Raw genomic sequence first — 25947 nt, 5'->3', positions numbered from 1 at the left:
TTGCGACCGGACGTAACTGCTGCTCCGGTATGGCTGGGAAGAGCCTCCCCCCTTCCGCGCTTCCTTCATTGTACAATACTCTTAACCTACGATCCAACATTGCATTGACAAACCGCAATGCCAGTGCCAATACTTTTTTTTGCTGCCTTCAAAGATGCTATTCTATGGACAAAGTCGTAGATCGCTATTATCTGTTTGTAAACAAGTTGTAGATAAACTTCTGACCTTCGACCAGACCACCTGATTGAAGACAGGCCGCAAAAGCAAGAAGAGTGCTAAGTGAGAGCTTCCGACGGATCACTCACGATGTCTCCTGTGTCTGCCTGCAGCTCTTTCTTTGATTTCTCTTTCTTCTCCTTCCGCTTCTTCTTCTTCTTCAATTCGGCCGGCTGGAAGGAGGCCTCATCAATAGTAGCCTCCTGGGTCGACGATGGTGTGACCTTCTTCTTGCCTTTCTTCTTCTTGATCAAAGTGCCTTCGGTCGGGATTCCATCCAATTCAATCCGTTCCGAGGCCCGTTGCATGAGCAAACGCATCTGCTCCACATTTCGCATCGCCTTCTTCATCTCAGCGTCGCCGTCATCCTCCACCAAGATAGCTTCGGGCCCGTCTTTGCTTGCCAGTGATAGGTGTCCGAGCCCGCTAGAGTCCACCTGTAGCAGTGAGCGCTTAGTACCTGTGGGACCACCAGCCGGTCCAACCAGATAGTCGCGGGATGGGATCTCCTCAGTTCCGAATGTCTCATCAGCTGCGACTTCCATTTTTTTGTGTCGGCTCCGGCGGATACCAGGATCTCGCTCCGAGCGATCAGGCTGACTGGAGTCCAACTTCAAGTCCACGATGGGGATGGAATCAATATCCAGTGCGTCGGCGTTCGAATCGTTGGCGAACGGAGGCGTTGATGTCCCTGAAAGCGAGGCAATGTAGAATGGATCGTCTTTGTAGCGTTCCCTGCGCCCGAGTTTTCGCCTCTCGGTCGCACCGGAGGATTCTGTTGCGCCCCGAAGAACGTTCTGGTATGAGCTATCGGGGTGCATCTCAATAGAAGCAATGGCAGGAAGTGCCTTGGCAGGGGAGAGAGCGAGGTCAGAGACGTAGTAGAAATCCTGCAACGAGCCACGCTGGTTTGTTTCGAATTGAGAACCGTCCAATGTATGAAATAGGCTCTGGAGATCATCATTGAACGGTACATCCAGTTGCAAGGTTGGAGGCAAGACCACCTTCTTTTGAGCACTGAATGCTACCGGGTTGAGCTCCAGACCCGTGAAGAGACTAGGAAGGACGGAGGCGAGAAGGAACGGCATTTCCTGGACATCAGGACGTAGTGCTTCAGCACTCAAGCGAAGAACCTCCAAGAACTCGATAGCACGCTCCTGCACATCCAAGTCCGGATGAGCTGCCAACGCCTCAAGAAACTCCACGACTCTCGCCAGAAGGAGAGATGTTTCAGTTTTCCACGAATCACCCGGTCCCGAATCTCGGTTCACCCGTGCAAAGACTTTTGGAATTGCCTGCAGGAATAGTTGAAGTGTCCTTGCAGGCAGGGTGACGTTAGATAGGTCGATCAAAGATTGAAGAGTCCGACTAGGTGAGGAGAGATCGTTGGCATATTCGCCTGCGACCCAAGATATGGGGCCGAGGACGTCACTGCCGACGTTTGAACCGGCCGGAAAGAAATTTGATCGGTTGTCGATCAGCAAAAGCGACTCGGCAGCTCTGGTCGCCTCCAATCGCACTCCTCTTACACGCACAGCGATGTTGCGTATCTCCGATCCAATTCGGAAAGCAGTGCTCGATTTGAAGTTCACGGCAGCGTCCTGGCCAGGCGTCTGATTCCAATACTTGTCTACCTCTGACGGTGGCAGGAGACGGATTAGTTGGACCAGAATACTGACGTACCACTCAAAATCCACAACCTCTGAATAGTTGTTTTGAGAGCAGATGTCTAAGATGCGATGCACGACCTCACTTCGGTAGTCGTTTGGCAAGGCGACCGCAGTATGTGCACTAGGTTCTGGAGACCTGGACCCCTCAGGTTCTTCAAATTCAGGGTGGATAGATGGTACTGTCTCAAGTTCAGGTCCATTTGCCGAGGACAGCGTAGCCAATCGCAGCTGATCAAGTAGTCGTTCTACCACCACTTGCAGGGTCTCACTTGTCACCATTCCAGCAGCAAGCTCCAGTGCCTGTAGCCGGATAGAAATGTCTGGATCGTCCAAGCAGTCCATAATCACATCCTGCTGCATGGACACCAAGGTAGGGTGTGTGGTGACAATACGGTTCAATGCCAGAAGAGCGACGTATTTCACTTCAAAGCATCAGCGGCAATACAAATCAAAAGCATCCAGTAGGGGTTCTCTTACAGTTAGGATCAGAGTCGATGACGATCATCCCTCTAAGCTTCCCAACACAGAGAGTTGCAACGTCATCTCTTTCCTGAAGATTGTCCTCGCCATCAAGAATTCCTCCTTGGATGATTCCATTGATACACTCGTATAGCAGGGACATCGCCGATGTGGTTTGAATAATAGTGACCAAAGGACGCAGCAGTTTGCGGGTCAACCTTGGCTCCAAGGGTGTCAAAGTCGCGAACTGAGAAAATTAGCATTTCCCAATCAAAAAAAGGGAAGGGAGGCTCACAAGCTTGATAATCTTTATGGCCATCCAATTATTGCCGCTGTCGACGAGAAGCTCGAAGAACCTCGGGGCCAGTGGGAGGAAATCGTGTGGTCGCCGCCATCCTAATTCACAGACAACATTGATAGCAGCCGTGGTCACACTGCTATCCTCTTGGTCATCCATCAATCGATCTTGAATTTTGGGCCATCCGAGCTTGAGCGCCTCCGGATACACTAGCGCAAGGCGGTAGAGGCACACAATCGACTTCTTCCGGACGACTGGGCTTGAATGTGAAAGTCGAGATAGAATATCGGGTAATAATGACATGGCCAGTGATGGGGTGATGATGTGCGGTAGAGAAGCTAGCGGTAATGATAACGTGGGGATGGTGGGAGAGACGATGTCCTGGTTATACTGCTCAGATCTTGCACGACGGGAATCGGGGGAGAGACAGATCATCCTGAGAAGCTCAAGTCTCCACCAGCTGATCATAACGGACCTTCTTTAACATATTTGTTGCCAACATCAGCACTTCCGTGTCAGGACGGAAGCTCTGTACTGCCCCTAAATATCCCACTCGTTTTTGAAGGTATTTCGAGGAGGACATTACTTCCAGGACATGGAAGGAAGCCCATGACATGTCGTAGCCAAACATTTCCAGGTAGATGAGCTTCAATAGTGCCGTTGCCTTTTTGTCTATCGAGATTCAGCAAGCGAAGCTGACCGGGGATTCAATATCGAGCGCCTACCCATGTCTTGGGATTTGATCTCCGCTTTACACTCGCGCAAGCAGCTTTGGACATATTCATCCTCCCCGCCTTTGTGAGTTCGGAGACCTTTGATCAGGTCATAGAGGGATTTTTCGAACCTGTGCGATTAAGATTGGTCCGTTAGCCCAGTGGCCAAGCCTATCTTCGGGGAGGTTGTCGGTCGGAAGTACACTCACATCGTGTCTGCGAGTCACCGACTGACAATGACGTGAAATTATTAGACTTCAAGACCACGTTGTAGAATGATTCATCAACCACGCAGCATAGTCTGTACAGTGTGTACGATGGTACTGCGTGGTCCTGATCGTCCCGAAAGCTGAGCTCCGAGTGCGCCGCAATGCCGAGTTTACGTGGGGGGAGCTGGGCGGGTTGACCGATAAGGATCACGGGACCTGGTATCGCAAGCTCCGGGGGTGTTCAAGCGGGTGAGACTGTGAGATGGTCGAGAGACGTCTCCACCATCTCGACGTCCGTCAATCATCACTCCCAAACACCTATTGCACTCTTTTGTTCCCGCAGTTTGTGGGTTGCTTTGAAAGAGCGCAAGACTCGATTCTACAGAGTAACTACCTCTTGATCTCCCCCCCAATTGGCTTATGTCGTTATAGACCTACCTTTTTGCCTTCCGGACCCCCCCCCTATGATGAACTCTTGACTGATCGGATTCCTTCTAGTCTCGTCCCCCCGCACGTCTTCCAAGCACTTTTCACCATGGGTGGTCTCGCAGATGCAGAAGTCAATGGGTCTGATGTGCTATCTGCCCTTCGACTCTCCCAACAGGCCCCGGCAATCCTCGGACATGGTCCAGCACCGAACACGCACGCCGCTTCCTCCAAGTCCTCACGGGATACAGCCGAGGAATACAGCCGTATTGAACAACTTTTCCTCGCCTGCCTGCAAACTGGAGATGACCAGTCCGCACAAACATGCCTTGATCGGCTGAGCAATCGCTTTGGTCCCTCAAACGAGCGAGTCATGGGGCTGCGTGGCTTGTTCCAGGAAGCGACTGCAAAAGATCAGCCAGCGCTGGAAAAATGCCTGGCAGAATATGAGACAATTCTGTCCGAGAGTCCAGTCAATGTGGTTAGTCATTATTGTCCTTTATTTTTGGGCTGCCCTCGGGCAGGGTAGGCGATCGCAGTATGGTTTTAACTGACCCGTCTCTCCATCCATGTCTAGCCTATCATGAAACGCCGAGTCGCTCTGCTTCGCTCACTCCAACGGCCCTCCGATGCCATTGCCGCTCTCATTCAGCTTCTCGATGCTATCCCCACAGATGCCGAGGCCTGGGGAGAGCTGGCCGACCTATATCAATCCCAAGGACTGGGATCACAGGCAATTTTTAGCTTGGAGGAGGCACTACTGATCGCCCCGAATTCCTGGAATGTATGGCTTTGGTTTTTCCCCTCGGTTATCAAACCCCTGCTGACTCATGTCTATCTTTTGCAGATTCACGCCCGGCTTGGTGAATTGCTCTACGTCTGTTCCTCTTCTTCCGAGGGTGATGCAGCCCGACTTGCTGGCAAGTCGGTTCAGCATTTCTGCCGGAGTATTGAACTCTGCGATGATTATCTGCGGGGTTTCTACGGTTTAGCCTTGGTAAGTTCGCTCCTGTGGGGACTGATTGCATCTTGTGGTACCATCTACTGACAAGATCTCGCTCTTTTTTCTTGTTGTCCTATAGGCCTCGTCTCGCGTTCTTGATAACAAGTACGCCCCCGAAAGCCCTTCCGACCCAGCTGTCCCTTCCCGAAAAACAATTCAGCAGCTCCAGGCATTTGCACTTCAGCGGCTGGAACATATCATTCAATCCCGGTCGGTGGATGATCAACATTGGGCATCCAGTCGGAGTGAGCTTATTGCGGCCAAGGAGCTGCTGAATCGCTTCGCGCCGTCCAAATGATGATCGACCGTTATTACTCTGTTTCTCTCTGGATACCCTAATCAAACTTATCAACATGTCACCCGTTGCAAGGATGTGTCAAGGATGTTTTTATTGTTGTAATTTTATCATGTATGCCTAGGCTTGGATCTGAGTGAGGAAACGCAGTCGGCATGACGTACGTGGTGGTGGCTGTACCGGGGCCTACGGGCATGTCGAGTTGCTGACCATGGGCTGCCCAATAATTCTGTTCATGGATTGGATGCGCTCTGTTGATGTGGTGGAGTATACAAAACTGCTCTATAGTAGACGTGGTTGCATGAATGCATGAATCGCCGGGGTTGTATGTTCAGCTCGTCCCTCTTGAGTCATCTTCTCCTTGCATCTCTATATATTTCAGGGGAGCCTAGCTTCCCAAGACCTTTACCATTTGAGGTGATCGCTATCTTATGGTAAAATGACAGTCAATTAGTTCTGGACCAGTCTGTATGTTGGACGTTCTTGAGCCAAGACGTCAAGGCATGAAAGTTAGAGACCGCCGGCCTACATGGAGGCTCATCTGCTGTCTATTATTTCCGGGTGGTCAACCGTTGGTAGGGTAGCTTTCCAACTGCTCGATGTGTACCCAATCGATCCTGGATGGAGACAGATCAGGCTCTTTGCAGATGCATGATGAGTCAGACAAACCGACAGGCTGTACGATCGAGATTCGCAGGCATTAGTTTGATGAAGTAGTACTACTATATAGTATAGGACACATCATCAATCATTTATTGACTATTGATCCTGGATCATTCTACATGGGATCCCTACTACTACACAAGTCGGTTGTTGCCACTTCGTTATCTTTCATCCTTTCCCGTTCCCAGTGCTAGCATCGGGGCTGGTGATTGGGCACAGTAGTCGGGCAGCAGATCGACATGGATCTTAGCCGATCCACTCGCTACTCAGGCGGCTAACTGAATTGACCCAATCCTGATGGGCGAGAGAGAGTATGTATGCCAGAGTGTGTCGTCCGTCGTGAGTCAGATCTTGGGACAGACTCACATTATGAGTCCCCTGCCGGGTTGACTCCTGGAGAGAAGAGCAAAAGTTGGTACCTAAATCTCTACGTATAGTCAGGTAGACATAGGGCACTGAGCACCAGGGGAACATCTGGTGGCGTCTCGATCCTTAGAGCCTGCGCTACTTACGCGCCTTACAGAGTCAGTCGGGATTCTAGGCTCTCGTCGTGCAGGGATCTAAAAGTACCATGCGAGAAGAACCTTCTTTTCTCGTGGTCTCGACCTGTCGCGTTTGGAGGTTCTTTGTTCTTGTGCTACTACGATAATACTTAGTACATAGTATGGAATTCTAGTGTTGCCCTTAGTACCGGAGGATATTGGTAGTAGACTCGGTAGAGGGTAAAGAGTTGTTGTTATACTTAGTATTATGGTCTAACGAGGGTCAACTGATACCCAATCCAGGCCCAATCTCGGTTTTCTGTTGAATTATTTCGTAGAGTTACACACATTCTTTTACTGTAGGGTCATGGACATTTCCATACCAGCTGTACATAGCCACTGACAAAATCTTCACCCACATTTAACTAATATTATTATTTACTCCGATCAGGCAGGCATGAGACACAACACAAAACCCTCCATCCACCCTGGTCTTCCTTTTTTCTCTTCCTCTTCCCTTCCTCTCGCGATAGTCAACTCCCTGGCTATAATATACCCTAGTATTACTATCCCGGCCTATCGTGAACAAGGGCCACCGTCTTAAGCTCACACGATATACTCCTACCATACCTCTTGATACTTGATCCACCCACTTTTTCTCTCTCCGTGATTCTCATCCTTGAACCTATAATATACTTTCCAAGGATTCATCCCTTGTCCGTGCAAAGAAAACGGGAACATTCTGATCCTCCTTCTTGACTCTCTCGATCGGCGCAAGGGGATTTCCCAAGTTGTCCCAAGTCAATCCTCAAGGCCCAAGCCTCACGCCTCCTAAAAACAAGCGGGGCCAGTCAAATGCGAGGTTCTCTCTTCCCTTTACCCCCCGCGTCCACCAAACTGGATCCTGGTCAAAACAAAACAAAAAAACTAAACTGACCAAGAGAGAAAAAAAAAAGTGCCCAACCAGTCTTCCCCACCAAACAAGCACAAGCAGCAGCCCGTCGCCGCCTGGAAAATCCTCCGCCCTCTCCGTCTCGTCCACCACCTCCACTTCCTCCGCTTCCTCCTCCTTCTCTTTTCTTCCCACATCGCCGCCACATTCCCACCCTAAACTTCCCTCCTCGCTTCGTGCATGCGAGACGAAGAGAGAGGAAGAGGGCCTTTCTTCCTTTCAAAACCTATATCTCCCTCTTTTAATTACAGAGGCTCTGCAATCTCTCTATGACGTATGTTTACACTTGCTCTTAATCTTATTAAATTCCCCCTCCATCCCCCTCCCCATTGTTTTGGCCCTTCTTCTTCCCACCCCTGTCCCTTTTCCTTGCCGATCAAAGGAAAAAACAACCCCCCCCCCTCCTAGGGCCTCCACCGCCCGCGCAGCTCAGTCTCCTTGCGCCGAGATCCTTCGCTGACTCTCTCTTCCTTCTCCTTTCCCCTTACAGGCTCAGCATCTCGATTGACCCCCAAGATCCGCACGGCTCGGATTCTCTGTCGGACGAGGACGACTCGTCGCCGGTGCATATTGGCAGCCATGACTTTGATGAGGACTATGATGAGTGGGCGCAGCTGTCTTATCCGGATGAATTGAAACCGTCTGATTCAGCCTCGAGACCAAGGATATCGCACCGTAGTCGCTCGCTCCACGGTTCCCGCTCCGCTTCGGGCCGCCCAACCCCAGCACACCGGCGAATGGTTCCTGAACGCGAGTCACGCGAGTCCTATGGGACTCGCTCCCGCCGGCACCCGTCGCCTCCAGAATCCCCCGACAGTGGCGATTCAGAGGAGTACCCGATTCCGAGCCATTACACCCGCGCCCCTCCTGCCGAACGGAGGTGGCCACAGGCCCCGGCCGCACCGGGTTACCCCCAAGCAACTCATCCGGTCCAACCTTTGGCGCATATCCTCCAGGACAGGCGCCGCCCTACCAGCAGCACCCCAATGGCGAGCTAGTTCGCCTCGGCCCTGCCAATCCTGGGGCTCAACCGTACGGCCCGGGACACTACCCATACGGCGCCCACGGCGCGCAGTTCCAAGCCCCACACGCAGCCGCCATGCACCAGTTCTATCCCCACGATCAAGGGCACCCCCGTCACCCCTCTCGCCCACCACCGCAGTCACGAATGGATCCGCATAATCCCCAACCACACATGCCACCCCACATGGCCGGGCATGTCTCACCCTCGCCATACGGCGCATCGCCGTTCCACCAAGAATTGATGCATTATGCGCCAAACCCATTCCTCAACTATCGAGACCCATACTCTATGATTCCTGGCATGGTACCGCCAGGCTTTTTCCCTTATCCTCAGGTACCTTCCCCATCTCAACTGCCGGAAGCAGCCAAGTCTCCAGCGCCCGCGCCTGCACCAACCCCGGCACCGGCACCAGCACCCGAACCAGCATCCGCCCCAGCTCCCGCAGCTGATGCAGCAAAGGATGAAGCCATTGCGCGACTGGAGAAGTTGATTATGGACGAACGTGCAGAGCGTGAGGCCAAGGAGGCGGCGCGTATTGCTGCAATTGAGCGTGAGAAGGCTGAGAAGGCGGCTCGAGAGCAGCAGCTCGCGCACGACCGGAAGATCGCCGAGGAAGCGGCATTCTTGGCTCGGACAGATGCGGAGAAAAGGGCTGCCGAAGCAGCGGCGGCAGCGAAGGATGAAGCAGAGAAACTTGCGGCCACTGCGGCGTCAGAGGCTGCAGCGGCCGCTACTAAAGCTGCTACCGATGCCGCCGCGGCCGCGGCCGAGCAGGCAGCCAAGGAGGCAGCCAGTGCCGCAGCTGCAGCAGCCAACAAGCCTCCTCCGGAGAAAAAGAAGCCTATCAAATTCAAGGATGCCGTGGGAAGGAAATTCAGTTTCCCCTTCGAGTTGTGTGCTACATGGCAGGTGAGTAATCTTTTCCATCTTTCTATCTTCTTTTTGGAGAGACTGTATATGCATGAAAGTGTGACTGACAGATGCGTTTATAGGGAATGGAAGATCTGATCAAGCAGGCCTTCCTTCATATCGAAGTGATTGGACCACATGTTGCGGAAGGGCATTATGATCTTGTAGGCCCCAACGGTGACATCATTCTCCCTCAAGTCTGGGAGACTGTCGTTGAACCGGATTGGACCATCACCATGCACATGTGGCCTATTCCTGAAAAGCCCAAAGATCCGGAACCCCCAGCTAAGGAGGAGGGCGCGGCTCCCCCTGCAAAGGCCGACCCGCCTTCCGCAGCAGCAGCTCCGGAGCCTAAAAAGAAACCTGAAGGTATGTCCCGTGGCTATTGGCTATCTAGCTGAGCAGAGCTAGAGGAATGCGCCTCCCGTACACTTCTAGGTAATGTACTAACCATTTATCTTAACAGTTGTCAAGAAACCGGTACGGAAAGGCGACGCAGGTGGTTTTGCAAAGTGGATGTTGGGTGGCCGCCCTCCTCCCAAGGGACCCAAGGCTGCAAAGGCCGCAGAGAAGAAACCCGAACCCGCTCCTGCTCCTCAGTGAGGTGTATTGCAGAATATGTTGGATGGCCGGGGCGTGGCTCGCCTTGTGGGGGGCTTCCCCCGTTCTATCCTTCTAGATACATAACCATCCACCACCCCCATACCCCACCCTTCACCCTCCGTGGGTCGAATTGTTGGCCCTCTCGCAATTGAGCTTGGGGCAGGCAAGAGAAGAAAGGCATCAAGCCTTGAGAGTGAAATGTTGCAGAAAAAGTCGGTCACCAAGGACATCGGACTGTGTTTGGACAGCCAGTAGCTTCGGCCTCTTTGCCTCTCGGGTGACTCGTCGTCACCTACCAAGAAGACACATGAGAACCCGGTCTTCAAGGCATTCTTGTGCCGTGGCCCTGGTTAACAGTCGCGAAGGTGTCCATGAAAGGCTTGTCACTTAATTACTGTCCCTCCGTGGACCTTATCGCCATTTACTCACATCTATAACTGAATTGAAATACCCATGAAAATGTTTTTAAACTAAATCTTGGAAGACCCACATATAATTTGGCTTTTGATTTCGCGCTGGACTTGCGGTGGGCGTAAACAACCCTCTCTATTTCTTGCTCTAGACCTCTAGATCTTGCGTAATTTTCCCAGCTGAGCTTCTGTGATAGGCTCGCAGTGTAGAGAAGATGTTCCCATTTATCGCTGAGGAAGTAGCGGCTTCCACCCAATAGGTTCTCCTGACGCATCGCCTAAGAGATCTCCTGTCTCAGCACTGGACACTCCTCTCCCTCCATCTGCGGTCTGCCTCAAACTAGGACTACCTTGTAGAGAAGCACTTCTCTCTTGGCTAGAACTTCCAGAGGGAATTCGACCAGCTGTTGCTTGGGAGCTCAACGATACTGGTTTCCGAGGGACCGCCGGCGGCGATTTCTCCACGACAGGAGCATCTCCTCCTGGAGACTGCATGTTATCTTTAGATCTGCCTGAAGTTCCCCGCCGGGGAGGTGGTAATGGCCGTCTATCAACACGAGCATCTGGTCCCTGGTCTGTATCTCTCGAGCCTGGGATCCAGTCCGGCTCGTCGTCCATACTAAAGGGATTTGATTTTCGTTGAGGGTTTGGAACGAGTCCGGCCTTTGGCGGTTGTACCGCTGCTTTTGCAGCCACGCCTATCATATTATTGATCAGCAACTGAGCTGAGTAATTTGCGCGAGAATCAGCACTGTTTTACCTACCATTATCAAGCCACCATTTGCTTCGATCAGAGCTCGCAGGTGGTAAGCCAGGTGCAATGGGATCTTGCGGGGCACTGTCTTCATCATCCATGTCTAGCAGATTGATGGTATCGGAAAGCGCATCGCGCTGTTTCTCTTCGTAGAGTAAACGTCTGAGATTATCTTTGAGTGCGATGTCGACGATGTCAATTATACAATCGAATTTGGCGTAGACTGGTCGATGATCTGAACACCTTAGATCGGCGGTATGGTATTGTGTCTGTCGCAGGTTGGCTCCTCTCCACAGGATGCGGTCACACCAAGCGGGGATTCGGGACTTATCACTGCAGATAGGTTAGTTGAAGGCTATACCTCTGATGGAATTAGGCCAGGGAGGAGGGTCTCTTACGAGGTATCATAATGATCGGTTCCAACGTCATATTTATAGGTTGGAGGGAATGTAATGAGGCCTTCAGAATAGAATTGGAAAACCCTTCCTGCGCCCATGTGCAGATTCAACTAATAGTCGTTAGTACAGAGCAATGCAAGCTGTGAGTCAAGTTGTTCCCTTACCTGATCGTTGTCGTACAGTTTCTGGAGATCACCTTGCGATACAAGATCGCGAACGATGTGGTTGCCTAGACCAATTCGATAATTGAAGTCACCAAGCCAGATCGTGGAGTCATGGTCGGCGATAGTTCGATTCTTTTGGAATCGCAAGCCACGGTCAATTGTTTCGTAATCGCGATCTCGTTCATCGTCATTCCCAAATCCAGCAGCCAGATGGGCAGTGACGAAGCAGATGCTCGTGTTTGAGAAGTCGAAACGGATTGCACAGCCTCCTTTGTTGCCAGCAATTCCGGAAAGACCGGTCTATCAATTTATTAGCTTCAGAACACACAGGAGGCCAGCAGTTTGATACAATATCATGATGAAGCATTACCTTTTTGACAGCTCCTTCAACATTTTTGATCTCCTTCAGCGCATCTGCTTTTACGTAGATCATCAAGGCAGCGCCTACAAGCTGTCCACTTCGCAGCAAGACATATTTACCGGTTCCTCTCGCGCTCGTGTGTTCATTCAAACAATTTTGAACGGCCCTTTCCCAGCCCTTGCGGTTGCTTGGATCAGTTGACATGATCTGTTGAGGGCTGAGGTCAACAATTTCCTGGAACCCGACGGCGAATATTGTGGGATCTTCCTTCGAATGATCCCCGTCAGGGAAGAGCCAAGAAGAAAGATCTGCGCCTGGACCTTCATCACGACCGTTCACGTTGAACGTACCAACCCACATGCGAATCTTCCTAGAAGACGAGTATTCAGCCGCGCGTCGACTTAAGTCTTCGGTGACTAGATCATTCATTGGGTCATAGAGATGAACCGGGATTTGGTTTGCTAGTCGACCTAGCAAGAGGTCAATCGTCTTTTGTCGCGCTTTGTCGGTGAAATTGTTGACGTAGAGTCTTGTTGCGCTTTTCCTTGCGTCTGCCAACGCTCCCGCAAGAGACATTTTTCCAGTGCGGGTAAAAGAGGACTTGAGGGCCCCAGTTCCTGCATATATCTTAGAAAGTGCATCTCCATTATCGGCCCATAGGGTGGAGTGTCGCATTTGCAGGTCCGAACTAAGTCTTGCACCTTGCTGAGATAAAAAGGCTCCCAGAGCCATCGCACTGATGATGGTTTGAACCAGGTTTGTCCGATCAAGACAATCCAGACAATTAGTTCGAAAAACACCTTCTTGTTGAAGAAGGATGGACGAAGTGCTGGCTGCATCCTCTCTGTCCAAGATCGAAGAGGCCGGGCGGGTACTATCCTCGGATAGGAAATAGGCAAATCCGTCCAGAGAGTCGGCCAATTCATACTTGATTTGATGACTGGCTTCATATCCAGCGGGGCCTCGAGTTTCGGCATGGAAGTCATAATCTGTCATTCGCAAAAGGCTTTGGTGGGGAGATCTCGGGAACCCCTCTTTCTGCCTGACAGAGCTTCGAGCAATATGTTCTCGAAACTTGGCCGATAGATCTGCCTCGCCAGATTTGAGTTCACTGAGTAGGTTAACAATGTGGACAGCTCCGTACTCCAGTTCCAAACTCTCAAAGTGTTGGTTGAACGCGTGCTGGGTTGCTTCAAACGAGCGTGTCACTTCAATCTTCTGCTGACCAGGGATCAGTCCGGGTGTTTGTTCCCAGAAAATGGGCACCGAGCCTCGAATTTGCACATATGAAAAGCAGATCCCTGGAGACACCCAAAGAACTATCTCGGTCTCTACAAAATTCGCCACATTTCCGTCGTCATCGATACCTCGCGAGTTGAATCGTGTACCGGCACGCCGGGAGGATTGCCGAGAGATGATGGTCAACAGAGCTGGTAAATTCGTCCGTACTTTCGGCAAGATTGAGACTGTTGCAGGGATCTTCAGTGTACCGGCATACCCTCGAATGACACATGTCAACATTTGAGATGCATCGAGCTTTGCCTTGTCGTAAGGTGGAAGGTGACTTCGGAACAAAAGAAGGGGGTGGATCATGTATGAATTCCACAACATGTCCTCGTCTAATGAGTCAATGTCAAAAGCGGCTGATTTCTCCGACCTAGTGTGAAAGTTCAGCTGGCTGATAACTTGGTGGATGAGTTTATTAGCTTACCGATCCTGCAAACGATCAGTCAAGTTGAAATCGAGACTATAGTAAAAACTCCCATCTCCAAGAAGCTTCTTCAAGGCCAGGAACGGATGATCGGTGACAACTTCTTTCCCATCCGTGCCAGGCCGCTCATCGACGGCGAATTGGGAGCTAGTTTCGTAGTCCAGGCCATACTCATATTCGGATCGGTTGAGACAATCTAAAATTTTGTTAGAATATCAAAAAAAGGGAAGAACTGATGATAGGTATTTTTCATCAGATGCGTACAGAAGTCTACATTGTCAATCCTAGAAACTGCTTCTGCGGGACGCACAGTAGCCGCTTGCGAGGAGCCGGTAACCACGCAAACAAAAACATCTTCGTTCAGCGTAACAAGACCTAGAGTGCCGTACCCAGCACCCAAAGATCGATATCCCGCAAGGTCCACGGACGAAGCCTCGAGAAATTCGACCTGACAGCGGGGGGCGGCTCTAGGCCCACCCTCTGCTTCGTTGTAGTGGAAGATCAAGACATGATCGGAAGCAAGTAATGCAATTGTCCGTCGTGGCTGATCTTGACAGAGAACGCGGAGATTAAACATGGCTCGTGAAATGATTTTGAATTGTCGCGCTGTCTATCATATGCACTGCTGGAGGCTTAGCCTCAACTGCCCAACGGAAAGCAGGTGGCTCCTGCTGGTCCATGCGCGAGTAAAACCGCTTGATCGAAGAGGACGACCACTGGTCACCGACAGTATCTGTCAAAATATTGGCGCGTATCTTGATTTTCCAGGATTGTACTCTTTTCGAATATTTTGACACTAGATGAGTGGTGATGGATGTGGTTGGATGTGGATGTGGCTGAGCTTGGGGGTTGTATAAGTGATGATTGATACGCGGGGAATGGTTCCTTATCGCCCGCTGACTCAGCACCGCAAGTTTTCAATTTTCTCCAAAAACCTTCTTTTCTCCAGTTCCTGGAGATTCAAACCAACAAAAGTCCTTTCTTCATACACACACTCTCTTTTGCTGCAGCCATGGGTTTGGCCGGGCCCAAGAAGTATGCCTCTCTCCTGCGATTTACATCGCATCCTTACTAACATTTCACAGCAAAACTAAGATCTCCCATGATCCGAACAACACAAAATGGGCCCGCTCCACGTCCGGCTTCGGACACCGGATCATGAGCGCCCAGGGCTGGACCCCAGGTAATCGCCTGGGAGCCAAAGATGCTGCACATGCCGAACACTTGACCTCTGCGAGTATCTCTCATATCAAGGTCACCCTCAAGGACGATAATCTTGGACTGGGTGCGCGCGTCGGACGAGAGGGCCAACCCACCGGCTTGGATGCTTTCAAAGGGTTGCTGGGTCGACTAAACGGCAAGAGCGACACGGAACTTCAAGTCGAACAACGGAAGAGAGATGACGTTCAGTTGGCTCGTTACGTTGCCCTCAAGTTCCAGGAGGTGCGCTTCGTGCGGGGTGGGCTACTGACCCAGGAGAAACTCCAGCGCTTGCCCGAGACACCCAAGGAAGAGCAGGTGAACAAGAAGACCGAAACCACATCCAGCGACGATAACACCGAGTCTGCGACCGATAAATCCTCCAAGTCCAAATCCAAGTCCAAGTCTTCGAAAAAGTCCTCGAAGAAGTCCCGCTCCCAATCCGACGAGGCAGACAGCTCGTCATCTGATAAGAAGAAAAAGAAGAAGTCCAAGAAGAGAAAGGCGGAAGAGGACGATGATGAGCCCGAAACCACAACCAAACGCCGGGCCTCTACTCCTGAGGATAAGCCTTCCACCGAGTCTAAGCCTCCAGTGCCCACGGTTCCCGCCGTTTCACTAGGCGAACGTCGGCCGATTGGCAGACAGGTGTTCCGTGGGCGACACATTGCGCAGAAAAAGAGGGCTCTCATGGACGACAAATCGCTCAATGAGGTGAGTTCATGAATCCAGAGGATTAACCCATTCAGAGTTCAATATTTGATCACATTGCTAATTCTGGTGTTTGGGAACAGATCTTCATGGTTAAGGCGTAGATATCAGGGCTGCATTTCATAGACATACATTATCGGGATTCATGGGCAGGGTGTTTGGCGCAAATCGGTCGTTCGTTACACAAAGTCCAATACATTTATTTTTCAATCGGGGCGAGAACAGTCTATTGGCTGTCTCCGTCTGTTTGATATCTTTCTCACACAAATACTTTCATGAAGTTTCTCCTGCAAACGAAGCTCCGTAACTCAAGTCGACGCCAAAGTCGCGACTCATCTTCCACCATTCCCTCATAGGAGATGATCAAGATTGATAAAACACACGGTCTTATTTTATTTGCTTCCGCCAGAATCCCGGTTGCCCCGACTCATCCCCCTAACAATCATCCGTCTGTGGTGGCCCCACGTAGCTATTGTACCAGGCGCAAAGATGGGCATATTCCAACTTATCATACTGCTCCACATACTCACCAACATGCATATACATTCATCCCACATCCTCTTCACCCATCTCAGTCGTCCCGTCCTCCCAGCCAGGATTGACCTCATAATTCCTCTCTTCAGGAGTCAAGGTAGGCCACTGCTTAGACATGATCTTAACAACAGGCCTGTGCATATGATCCAACGACTCTAAACAAATATCATCCACAAAGAGCGCGAAATTATAGCGTGCTCCAAATCCATATTCTGGGCCCGGTTGGTGGTAAGGCTTATCCTCCCTAAGCTCCTGCTGTAAACAGCGAGGGGATGACGATACTAACGGCAGCTGCTCCGCAACCCAGATATTGAAGTGATCGCGGACTTCATGGGAGGTTGCACCGTCGAACTTCTTAGGATCATTTTTGATGATGAGCTGGTGGTATGGTAGCATATCAGCCGCTTCTGGTCCTCGAGCATTTTCATTTTCAAACATCTCTTGGATTTTATCTTCAATCAGTTGGGGAGCATCCGCTCCCAGGCTTTGTTGTCTTTGTACGTGCAGCGATACATGGAGAAGCCCCATGGAAGATTCGGTTTCTTGTAACCATTACCAAATTCATGCGAATCCATTCAAATGGAATGTTTTCTTCTGGGACGCCGCAATACTTCCGGCGTTGGATGGCATGAAATTGGAAGTTGGAGGGTTTGTTGGTGATGATTCGTGGTAGCAGACGCAAAGCTACTGGGAATGCGAGGCTGAGATGCCTCATGGGTTGAAGAGTCTTCATGTCGATAAAGAATCAATTGTTCTTCCGTTTGATCATAAAGAATTGGTACCAGGGACTAAATTCAGGTTCTGGGAAGAAAGATTAAGGAGAAGGTCTCAAGCATTTTTAGCGTCTCCTGAGCCTCTCTTTTATCACGTGCCAAGATGCAGGGATTACAGTAGTCTTAGAAGCTGTATAGATAAGTCAAGTGTCTGTGTTTCAACTTTGAATTTACATCATTGAAGGGTTTCCAGCGATATACTCGCAAAAAGGTCATGCTGTGACTTGATGTTCAGCCTCTAATTTAACAGATTGAACTATACGGCGGAGAATCTTTTACTAGTTGGTACAATCAAATGACCGAACTAATCAAATAGCGTGATGATTGACTGATGCTCCCAGCCGTGTCTCATATAAACTGCAATGTAACTACTACGACCTATACTATATCTCCATTTATTATTGTAGTACAATGTACTCCGTACACAAAGTGTAACTATGTAGAAACTAAAAATGGGATAACTACCGCTCGGAGCCTCGGTATTACCTAAGCCCGTGGCACCCGACGTCATCTGCCCTTGCAACTGTTAAGAATCTAAAGATTCCCTGCGACACACGCGGGGAGCCCAAAGTCAATATTCCAATCTTCTCCCCGATTCCCTTCTTCAGGTCGTGGTACAGAAAGATGAATGGAGATACCACGCAAAGACGCGAGCCAACCACCACGGCCACCAGGCCTCGAGCAAGGCCCGGGAATGCTGAGAGGAAACGGTATGCACCCTGCTGCCTGTCCAGCCTCCATATTCCAAGATCCTCACTGACATCTCATCAGCATCCACTGGGCACCGCTGAATGTCGGTCTGGAGCGTCGCGCACAGACACTAATCGTGCTCTGCCATACACTCACTATTGCTATCTTCTTGACCAGTTTCTTCTTCACATGCGCCATCCCCTTGTTCTGGCCACTCCTGCTCCCGTACCTGGTCTATATCTCACTATTCTCCACGGCACCCACATCAGGAGAACTCAAGGGCCGGAGTAACTTCTTGCGTCACCTTCCAATCTGGAAGGTCTACGCATCTTACTTCCCAGCCCGTCTTCACAGGGAGGAAGTCTTGCCCCCAACGAAGAAGTATATCTTCGGCTATCACCCACATGGCATCATCTCACACGGTGCATTTGCCGCCTTCGGCACAGAGGCACTCGGTTTTTCAAAACTATTCCCAGGAATCACAAACACCCTCTTGACCCTGGACTCGAACTTCCGCATCCCATTCTACCGAGAGTACGCGCTTGCCATGGGTCTGGCGAGTGTGTCCAGGGAATCATGCGAGAATCTCCTAACCAAAGGCGGTCCCAACGGCGAAGGCATGGGCCGGGCAATCACCATCGTCATTGGCGGAGCTCGTGAATCACTCAACTCTCAACCCTATTCACTCCGTCTAGTCCTAAAGCGACGAAAAGGGTTCATCAAACTAGCCATTCGCACGGGCGCAGATTTAGTGCCCGTTCTCGCCTTTGGCGAAAATGATCTTTACGAACAAGTCGACTCTGACGAACATCCGATTATCCACAAACTGCAAATGCTGATCAAGCGCACAATGGGATTTACGATTCCGCTTTTCCATGCGCGAGGAGTATTCAACTATGACGTTGGATTGATGCCTTATCGACGACCTCTTAATATTGTGACTGGCAAGCCGATTCCAGTGATGCAACAGTCGAATCGGGATAAGATCAATGATAGCTACATCGATGAGCTTCATGCCAAATATGTGGAGGAACTGCAACGATTATGGGATCAGTGGAAAGATGTCTACGCTAAGGATAGGACAGGTGAATTGGAGATTATTGCCTGATTTAAACCAGTGAAGTCTCTCGGCTGGTTGGGATGTTTACAGCCGGTGTGTAAGGGAGCTTTATGAGTATGAAAATCTGTCCATGTCCATATATCTATTTGTCTACAGATACCATGCATACCCAGCACCTGAAATCAGGCATCGAAAGGAGAACACACATCGCAAATTAAAACAATTCACGCTCAAGAAAAGCAAGTAATCAAAAATACATTGTCTCTTGGGCGGGAAAATGCCAGAGAAAAAGGAACCAAATTCTTAATAAAGAGAAAAAAAAAAATCGCATGGACATGATAAAGGTAACATCAAGTAGATAGACGGGGTATCAGATCAATCAGAAGCATCAAAAAAAGGCAAGAAAAAAAATGAAACGGAATGAGGTCCAACTGCAGCAGCTTTATTAACTTGATGGAGAGCCTGGGATTGGCTCCACGGGGAGAGAAGGAGTGGGAGTCAACCCCGGGACTTCAGCAGAGCTTGAACCTCGACGACTATCACCCGAAACGCGCTTGAAGTGTCCAAGAGAGTTTCTGTCCAGATGACCGCTCTCCACTCGGCCTTGAATCATCTCATCAAGCATCCGGGACACCTCGTCCATGTTCTTTCTCCGGTCCTCCTCTCTTTCACCGGATTTCCCGGGAACAGCATGCCTAGAGGGGCTTGTATTTTTGTCGCTCACGTCACCTGGGGGCGGAAGCCGGGGACTGCTGGGCCCAGAAGCCGACGAGTCCACCTTGACTTTGAGTTCTGGGGATTGAGAGTCGCCGGTCACAGCCGCCAGATCACGGTGGCGGGCAGCAGACCGCAGTGCCGCTAGCATTCGGTCTTTATCATCGAGCTGGATGCGAAGCTCATTGATCTCCATGTCTTTCTCACGAAGTAAGGTCATCATGTCTGGGTGTTCAGAGATAGTGGTGGTGGATGGAGCGTTAGATTTGACTCCCACCGACATTCGGGAGTGACTCGAACGGCGAGCCTGAAGTAGTCGACGCTCCAACGTGGAAATGTATCGATTCTTGTCGCTCAGGTCAGCTTGCAGGGCGGTGACTTGTCGCTGCAGGCTTGCTTTGCCATCACCAAACTCGCCCATGTCCTCGTCATCTTCATTGCTGAAGGAGCCGTTGGCGAATGACATCCCTGAAGGGTCATTGCTGTTGACCGACATGAATGAGATGGGTCGAATGGAGTGAGCTGCACCCAATGTAGATTGACTGGCCGATGACCGAAGTGAACGGGTTCCCGCGTCGGTGCTGGACATTCTGGAAAGGCGACCAAAGGCAGAAGAGAGACTACCGTGGTTGTTCACACCGGTTGATTTGGAGCTGAGAATCAACCGGTTCAGATGCTCAATCCGTTCTTTCAAAGCGGTCCTGGCCAGCTGCATCTCCAGCACTTGCTCCTCATGGCGAGCCTGGGCCTCCTTTTCAAATTGTTGCTCATCCCACTTGAGCTCCTTCTCCGCCTGCGCCTTGGCCTGGGTGTCCAGTTGGCCACGAAGTGCTTGAATCTCCATCCGGTAGCGTTCAAGCAGAACCCGACTACCCGCATCACCACCACCACTACCGTATGCTTCCTCGGCCTTCTTTGCATGACTGACGATGCTGTTCTTCGCTCGAGCAGCAAACTTCAAGGTGTTCAGGGTCTCCCCCGAGTGTGCATTGATACCAGCGACTAGCTGAACCGTGCAGAGAATACTCACGAGAGAGTTTCCTGATAGCGCGGGCTGTAGCAATCTCGTCAATTTGGAATCACGGTATGGCAAATGCCTACCATCCCGATCAATCGGATTGCCTTGCTTGTCCTTGTTCTCCGAAAGCTTTGAGATAATGTTACCCAAAGTAAGCAAACTCTTGTTGATGTGGGCACCTTCGGTTCGGCGCTCTTTGTCGTCGGCCGCACGCTCTGAACCAGCCAGATCGATCAAACTCAGGGTTGACACTCGGACACCACCAGGAGCAATGCCAGACCGCTTATCCTGCGAGTCGCCGGCAGGGACTCGTTCGCGACTTTCGACGACAATCTGAACAACCGCATGACTTCGAGAACTGCGCGCATTGAACTGGGTGCTGCTAGTGCGTCTGGCATGGTCTCCTCTTGCGATCACCCGCAGAAGCTGTGTCGGGCTCTGCACGATCTCTTCCTTCAGTGGCGTTGCATACACGCCGCGTTTACTGTCTTCGCGAAGCTTGATTTCCTCCTGTTGAGGTGCAGGGACACCGTTGGTAACCGACGTCGAGAGAAGATCGTGAATTTTTTCATTATAGATCTCCAGATAACTGACTCGGAGCAAAAACTCTCGATGAGGCGTTTCTCGAATGAAGGAAAATATATCGGTGATGGCGAGTGGAATCACACCAGGAGAAGTGGCGGTACCTTGCATCGAGAACGTTTTACCAGTACCTGTCATACCGTAGGCAAAGACAGTACCGTGATATCCTTCCATGACCCGTCGCACAAGCCGTTTCGCGGCTGCATCATACACCTTGGCGTTGTTTTCCTGTGGTGTAAAGACATTATCTGTTTGCGAGGGTTAGCGCAGGTTCTGATTTCCGACCTTGTAAGATCAATCTCTGTGCGCCCTAAATACTTACCATAATAGTAATCACCTCCATCTTTGCCGCGGTGAGAAATCAGACTGCGACGTCCATCCAGTCCCCATTCACCGTGGTTTCGTGGAGTCTCGCCTCCCATGCTGGTATCCGGTCGGACACGGACACTGACAATCACATTGCCCTTGGACTCTTTAGGCTTGCCACCCTTGCCGGTACCCGCGGCATCTTCCGTGTCCTCAAATGTGGTTGCACTGGTGGAACAGGAACCATTGGCAGAAGAGCTCCGACTGTGAGACGGCGAGGCCTCCGGATCCCGTGCCTCTGCCAGGACTGACTTTCCATCTGCGCTGCCATTGAGTAAAGACGGGGTTTTGGAGCTGCGATAGCTGCTCGTAGTGCCTGTGCTTAGCCGTGAGCTTCGCTGCTGCTTCACACTCCCGGAGGAAGTGAGGCCTTGGATGCCTGACACCGAGGATGCCGCTGTGGATGGGCGGCTGGCCGCCTTGGGAGGCTGTGGGAAAGAAGCGATGCTAATTGTACGGCGTAGAGTCTTGTCGGGGCTGCTCGGTGTGCGGCCACTGGAAACAGATCGGACGGCACTCAGATTGGAAGTTGAGTTGGAATTCGATAGCGGGGACCGAGCGAGGGACGGGGGTCTGGGACTGGACGGTGTCCGTAGCTTTGACAGTTGGTATGGTGATGCGGATCGGGTGCCATCGGGGGCCGGGGTGCTTTTTCTGGCAGGTTTGGGAGTTGGTAGTGGGGGCAAAGAGCCCGTTGGAGGGTTTGTTGATGGCCGTGAAGGTGTTGGAAGAGTGGACATGGAGGCCATGGTTCTGTTTGTATTGCGCCGGTCACCGGGGCATGTAATAATTCCCAATTCCCTTCCCCAGATCGTTAATTCAGTTGATAAGTTGCAGGCGAGAACACCACATGCGGGCGAGTTTAAAGAGTTGTTTGCGTCGCGACTGTGAGAGATCTCAAATTGGGCGGCGGCGGGGGGATTCAGCACTGTCAACGCGATTTGATCAGCCACTGATTTCCGATACACAACGGCGATAAACACCAGCCCTTTCCCAGCGTTGTCGGAGCTGGTTGCGGGAGCAGTGGTTTTTCTCCCACTAGACCGAGAGTCCTCAAGAGTGTCGCGCGCGCCGGGTCTGTTGAGAGATTGAAGAATTGTGGGGGTTCGGATACTCACAGGTTCAAACAACCATGCGTTGCGATCGCGACGGGGGAGGTGAAACTCGGATGTCCACGAAGCGCCACTGCCGCAGTGTTTAAGAGAGAAGGTGACCGAGGAGAGGATCGAACAGTTTGGACTCGAGCCGTGCCGATCAGCGATCAGAGGGAAAATCGGGAGATCGAAATAGCGGTAGAGGAAATAATCGAAAGATGGAGTGGAGAGAGAAAAGAGTGTGAAGAAGGCACGACAGTTGGAAGAATAATTGGAGTAGAGTAGAGTAGTAACTAAGTCTAAGTCTGTCTAAAATCTCCAAGTCTCTTTTGCTCCCCCGCGCAACGCGGAAAGGCACCAGGCCCCATTTTGGTTTATTTCTATCCTCCTGAAGATTACGAAGATTTACTAAGTAGGTATGTACACTACCTACTCCTTCTACCTCCTCGAAGGACCTCGAAGGAGAGAGTCCCTTCTACCCTTAACTCTTCTCTCCTGTCCTCCTCTAGGCACAAATACTCTCCTATATTGTCCATCAATACTTGCATGAAGTAAACAATCTCCCAGTCCCCTTGGTCTTTTCTCGGCCAATCCTTTTTTTCGGTCCTTTTGTTTTCCTCCTTCCATCAAATCACACCCAATCCACTAAGTTACCAACCGTCTCCCGGAGAAAAGGGGTAGACATGGCGTGGTGCTAAAACAAGACAATCACAGTCTAATGCTCGAAGGAGTCAAGGTGCCAGTTCCTGGTGGTCTCGAGGGAGCTGAGGGGATCCAATCATGATCTTGGATAGACCAGCTGTGGAGGAAGTTACTCGGGACCCAAAGGAACTTGGTGAAAAAGGGGGGCGAATGAAGGTTCGCCCTGGGCTCTGGTGGAGTGTGTCTGGACCGAATTATTGTGATGATTGGGAAACTCACTGATTACAGAGTGTCCCAAGAAACTTAGAAACTTAGAAACTGGAGACCGGGGCGAAACAAGCAGCAATTAAAGGCGCAGCACTTGGACAATCCAAATGATGGCTGATTTGTGGGACTTCATCTGTGCTGAACGCCCAGACGAGTCACAACGCTGAAAAAGGAAACAAACTCGGGCCCCATGTGCGAACTGAACGTTGATCCTCATTTGATCTTCGCCCCATCATTACCACCAGACCCACTCCGGTCTACACTTCCACTGTCCAGTGTGGTCTCTCCCTCAAGACTGGAGAGAAACAGACAACCTCCAAAGACCACGGAATCTCCTTGAAGATGACTCCCGGATTGTTTACCAAGTCTCTCTCCTTTTTTTCGCCTCTCAGCAGGCCACAGCCCAGTGAGGATCAACAAATAGATCGAGAATAAACGCAAGGGTCAAAACGAACTGCCGTCCCATCCGGTAGACGGTGGAGTCCCTGGTACTCCAAACCGATTTGCCTGGATGATCATAGGAGAGATTGCGACATGACAGGTAGCGGATCGTGCGGCTGACAGATCGAGGGAGATGTCAGTGTCACTACTAAATAGTATGGTTGATCAACGAACTCCTTAGAGTCTCTACCACTCCCTCCGCTGTGCAAGGACCTCCGAGGGTCGATGCCCTCCCGAGTCCCTAGATTGGCGAGCTATCAACTTGATCTCTCGTTGATCCTGTCGGGGGAGAGTTAGGCAGAGATAATAGTCCCATTGACCTGCATGCATATCATGCAGTCGAGGTATGTATATGCGTTGGCCTACTCCCCTGGCGACTATCAATTATGAAACATCATACGGCATCGATCCCGGGACGCAGGAGAGAACAGAACAATGGAAGCCATAACAAGTTTGTACAAAGATCCAAGGAAGTATGGTTCATCAATTTCTTCGTCATTATTTTCATCATCAAATGGTCATTATTTCATACCCCCAAAGTCCAACTGTCGGGCCGCATTCTTAAAGGGACCGTCATCGTTATCGCCACCACGTCGAGCCAAATCATCCCCCATTTTCTTAGTCCCCGACTTCCGCGGGAGATCTTCATTCTTGGTCGGACGCGGCTCGGCCGTCCACCACTTGTGCTGTAAGACCTGCAGGGCCGTGGCGCGCTTACGAGGGTCCAAAACACACATCGACATGAGCAGATCAGCGCCCACCGGGCCCGCCGTAGGGAACTGCCGAAGGAAGAAGTCTCGTCCTTGCAACGGCACCGCCTTGTCTGTGACGTAATTGGCCAATTGGGTTACCCCCGGCCAATTTTCCTCGGTGGGTGTGCCAAAGGCCTCGCAGATCTTGCTAATCTGGTCTAGATCCGACATGCCTGCCAGCAATGGGACTCGCAAGAGTAACTCTGCAAAGACCATGCCCATAGACCAGACGTCCACCGCGCCGGAATATTGCTTGGCACCGAAGAGCAGCTCAGGAGGCCGATACCAGCGAGTGATGACTTGGTGGGTCATATTGAGGTAGGGGTCTGCAAATGATCGCGCCAGACCAAAATCAGCCAACTTGACCTCGCCATCGGCTGCGATCAACAAGTTGTTAGGTTTGATATCTCGATGGAGGACAAAGTTTTCATGGCAGAACCACACTCCTCGAGCCAACATGCCCATCCAGGCTTTGACATCACCCACACCGTAGTGAATATCACCATCTTTTATCAGCATTTCAAGATCGCCTCCGGGAAGAAACTCCAAGACTAGATTGAGATTCTGATCTTTGGATGAAAAGACATCATGGAGCGCAATGACATTCCGATGAGACAGCTCTTGGAGGTACTTGACTTCCCGGATTGCGTCCATGGTGAGTCCATCTTTATATTCCGCATTGACTTTGATCTTCTTGATCGCGACGCATGAGGAGGGGTCGTCGCGGAAGTGTCCTAGGTATACGATAGCGTATGTACCTTCACCGAGTTTTTTGCCTATTCCATTTGTTAGTCTCGATGCGGATTTCTCAGTGACTTGGGTTGCTATGGTATGAAACGTACCCTTGGTGTATTTCCGTCGCACATCATCATTTAGCTGTTCCGTGAGCTCACGTTCCGGATTCGATTGGGCCTTGGCAGCGACTGCCTGGCCAGTTGAACGAGGAACAGCCGAAGCTTTCAACCGTAGGGCAGAATTGGGTGATGCGACGGTCAACGAAGGCGAGCGAGAGGCGAATGGTGAAAGGGCCATTGCGAATGTGAGCTGAGCACAGAGGCTCGAATGAGCTCAGAACTGGAGGATAGAAATAGCCAGTATCCAGGGACGAGATGATTGAAAGACAATCAAAAAGTATATGAGATTCCCTATCGCAGAGTCATCTCTTAAAAAAGAGAAATGGATGTAGATAGGTTGAAAGAATGCGAGAGCTCCAGCAGGTAAATGGCCCAGAAGCTGTACCATGAACGCGCCTCGGAGTATCGTTGATCCCGAAGGTGGTGAGTGGCTCCGAAATTTCTCAGCGCGGCCAAACAGTTGGAAGCCACGGGCAACTCGGCCATCCAACGATATACTTCCCTCGGGCCAATTCCTCCCTCACCTCTC

At 51.0% G+C, this 25947-nt stretch overlaps 9 protein-coding genes across 9 annotated transcripts; 4 read left to right on the top strand and 5 right to left on the bottom strand.

Annotated features, from left to right (window-relative positions):
* Window positions 1–141: 141 nt before the first annotated feature.
* On the bottom strand, window positions 142–3486 carry N7473_012877 (putative AP-3 complex subunit delta; the record flags this gene model as incomplete). The annotated part of the gene is made up of 4 exons (XM_057158816.1): window positions 142–2308; window positions 2364–2592; window positions 2641–3079; window positions 3344–3486. Coding segments are annotated over 4 exons (2844 nt in total), but the record flags the coding sequence as incomplete, so codon positions are not given.
* A 362-nt stretch (window positions 3487–3848) lies between these two features.
* N7473_012876 (uncharacterized protein) lies at window positions 3849–5745 on the top strand. The gene is made up of 5 exons (XM_057158815.1): window positions 3849–3951; window positions 4064–4472; window positions 4569–4775; window positions 4839–4988; window positions 5074–5745. Exons 2-5 carry the CDS (start codon window positions 4101–4103, stop codon window positions 5290–5292), a joined length of 948 nt encoding a protein of 315 aa, XP_057002769.1. The 5' UTR covers window positions 3849–3951; window positions 4064–4100; the 3' UTR covers window positions 5293–5745.
* Window positions 5746–7655: 1910 nt separating this feature from the next.
* Window positions 7656–9922, top strand: N7473_012875 (uncharacterized protein; the record flags this gene model as incomplete). The annotated part of the gene is made up of 5 exons (XM_057158814.1): window positions 7656–7660; window positions 7877–8292; window positions 8343–9319; window positions 9403–9688; window positions 9786–9922. The coding sequence occupies 5 exons, from the start codon at window positions 7656–7658 to the stop codon at window positions 9920–9922; spliced, it is 1821 nt and encodes a 606-aa protein (XP_057002768.1).
* Window positions 9923–10557: 635 nt separating this feature from the next.
* On the bottom strand, window positions 10558–14297 carry N7473_012874 (SacI domain and endonuclease/exonuclease/phosphatase family protein; the record flags this gene model as incomplete). Its single annotated transcript, XM_057158813.1, has 7 exons — window positions 10558–11030; window positions 11097–11419; window positions 11485–11594; window positions 11649–11948; window positions 12019–13666; window positions 13721–13916; window positions 13985–14297. 7 exons carry the CDS (start codon window positions 14295–14297, stop codon window positions 10558–10560), a joined length of 3363 nt encoding a protein of 1120 aa, XP_057002767.1.
* Window positions 14298–14732: 435 nt separating this feature from the next.
* Window positions 14733–15735, top strand: pxr1 (telomerase inhibitor/ribosome biogenesis protein PXR1; the record flags this gene model as incomplete). The annotated part of the gene is made up of 3 exons (XM_057158812.1): window positions 14733–14755; window positions 14806–15634; window positions 15715–15735. The coding sequence occupies 3 exons, from the start codon at window positions 14733–14735 to the stop codon at window positions 15733–15735; spliced, it is 873 nt and encodes a 290-aa protein (XP_057002766.1).
* A 442-nt stretch (window positions 15736–16177) lies between these two features.
* N7473_012872 (uncharacterized protein) lies at window positions 16178–16693 on the bottom strand (the record flags this gene model as incomplete). The annotated part of the gene is made up of 1 exon (XM_057158811.1): window positions 16178–16693. The coding sequence occupies one exon, from the start codon at window positions 16691–16693 to the stop codon at window positions 16178–16180; it is 516 nt and encodes a 171-aa protein (XP_057002765.1).
* An 869-nt stretch (window positions 16694–17562) lies between these two features.
* N7473_012871 (uncharacterized protein) lies at window positions 17563–18736 on the top strand (the record flags this gene model as incomplete). Its single annotated transcript, XM_057158810.1, has 2 exons — window positions 17563–17648; window positions 17710–18736. 2 exons carry the CDS (start codon window positions 17563–17565, stop codon window positions 18734–18736), a joined length of 1113 nt encoding a protein of 370 aa, XP_057002764.1.
* A 397-nt stretch (window positions 18737–19133) lies between these two features.
* On the bottom strand, window positions 19134–22117 carry N7473_012870 (putative kinesin family protein (KipA); the record flags this gene model as incomplete). The annotated part of the gene is made up of 2 exons (XM_057158809.1): window positions 19134–21250; window positions 21325–22117. 2 exons carry the CDS (start codon window positions 22115–22117, stop codon window positions 19134–19136), a joined length of 2910 nt encoding a protein of 969 aa, XP_057002763.1.
* Window positions 22118–24333: 2216 nt separating this feature from the next.
* On the bottom strand, window positions 24334–25596 carry kin28 (TFIIH complex serine/threonine-protein kinase subunit KIN28; the record flags this gene model as incomplete). The annotated part of the gene is made up of 2 exons (XM_057158808.1): window positions 24334–25340; window positions 25407–25596. 2 exons carry the CDS (start codon window positions 25594–25596, stop codon window positions 24334–24336), a joined length of 1197 nt encoding a protein of 398 aa, XP_057002762.1.
* Between the last annotated feature and the right edge of the window lie 351 nt (window positions 25597–25947).

Source organism: Penicillium subrubescens (assembly GCF_028828155.1).
Source record: "Penicillium subrubescens strain IBT 31985 chromosome Unknown utg000011l_segment0_segment0, whole genome shotgun sequence".
In the NCBI taxonomy this organism is placed as follows: domain Eukaryota; kingdom Fungi; phylum Ascomycota; class Eurotiomycetes; order Eurotiales; family Aspergillaceae; genus Penicillium; species Penicillium subrubescens.
Note: the sequence above shows the minus strand (reverse complement) of the source record. Positions and strands in the feature narration are given on the sequence as shown.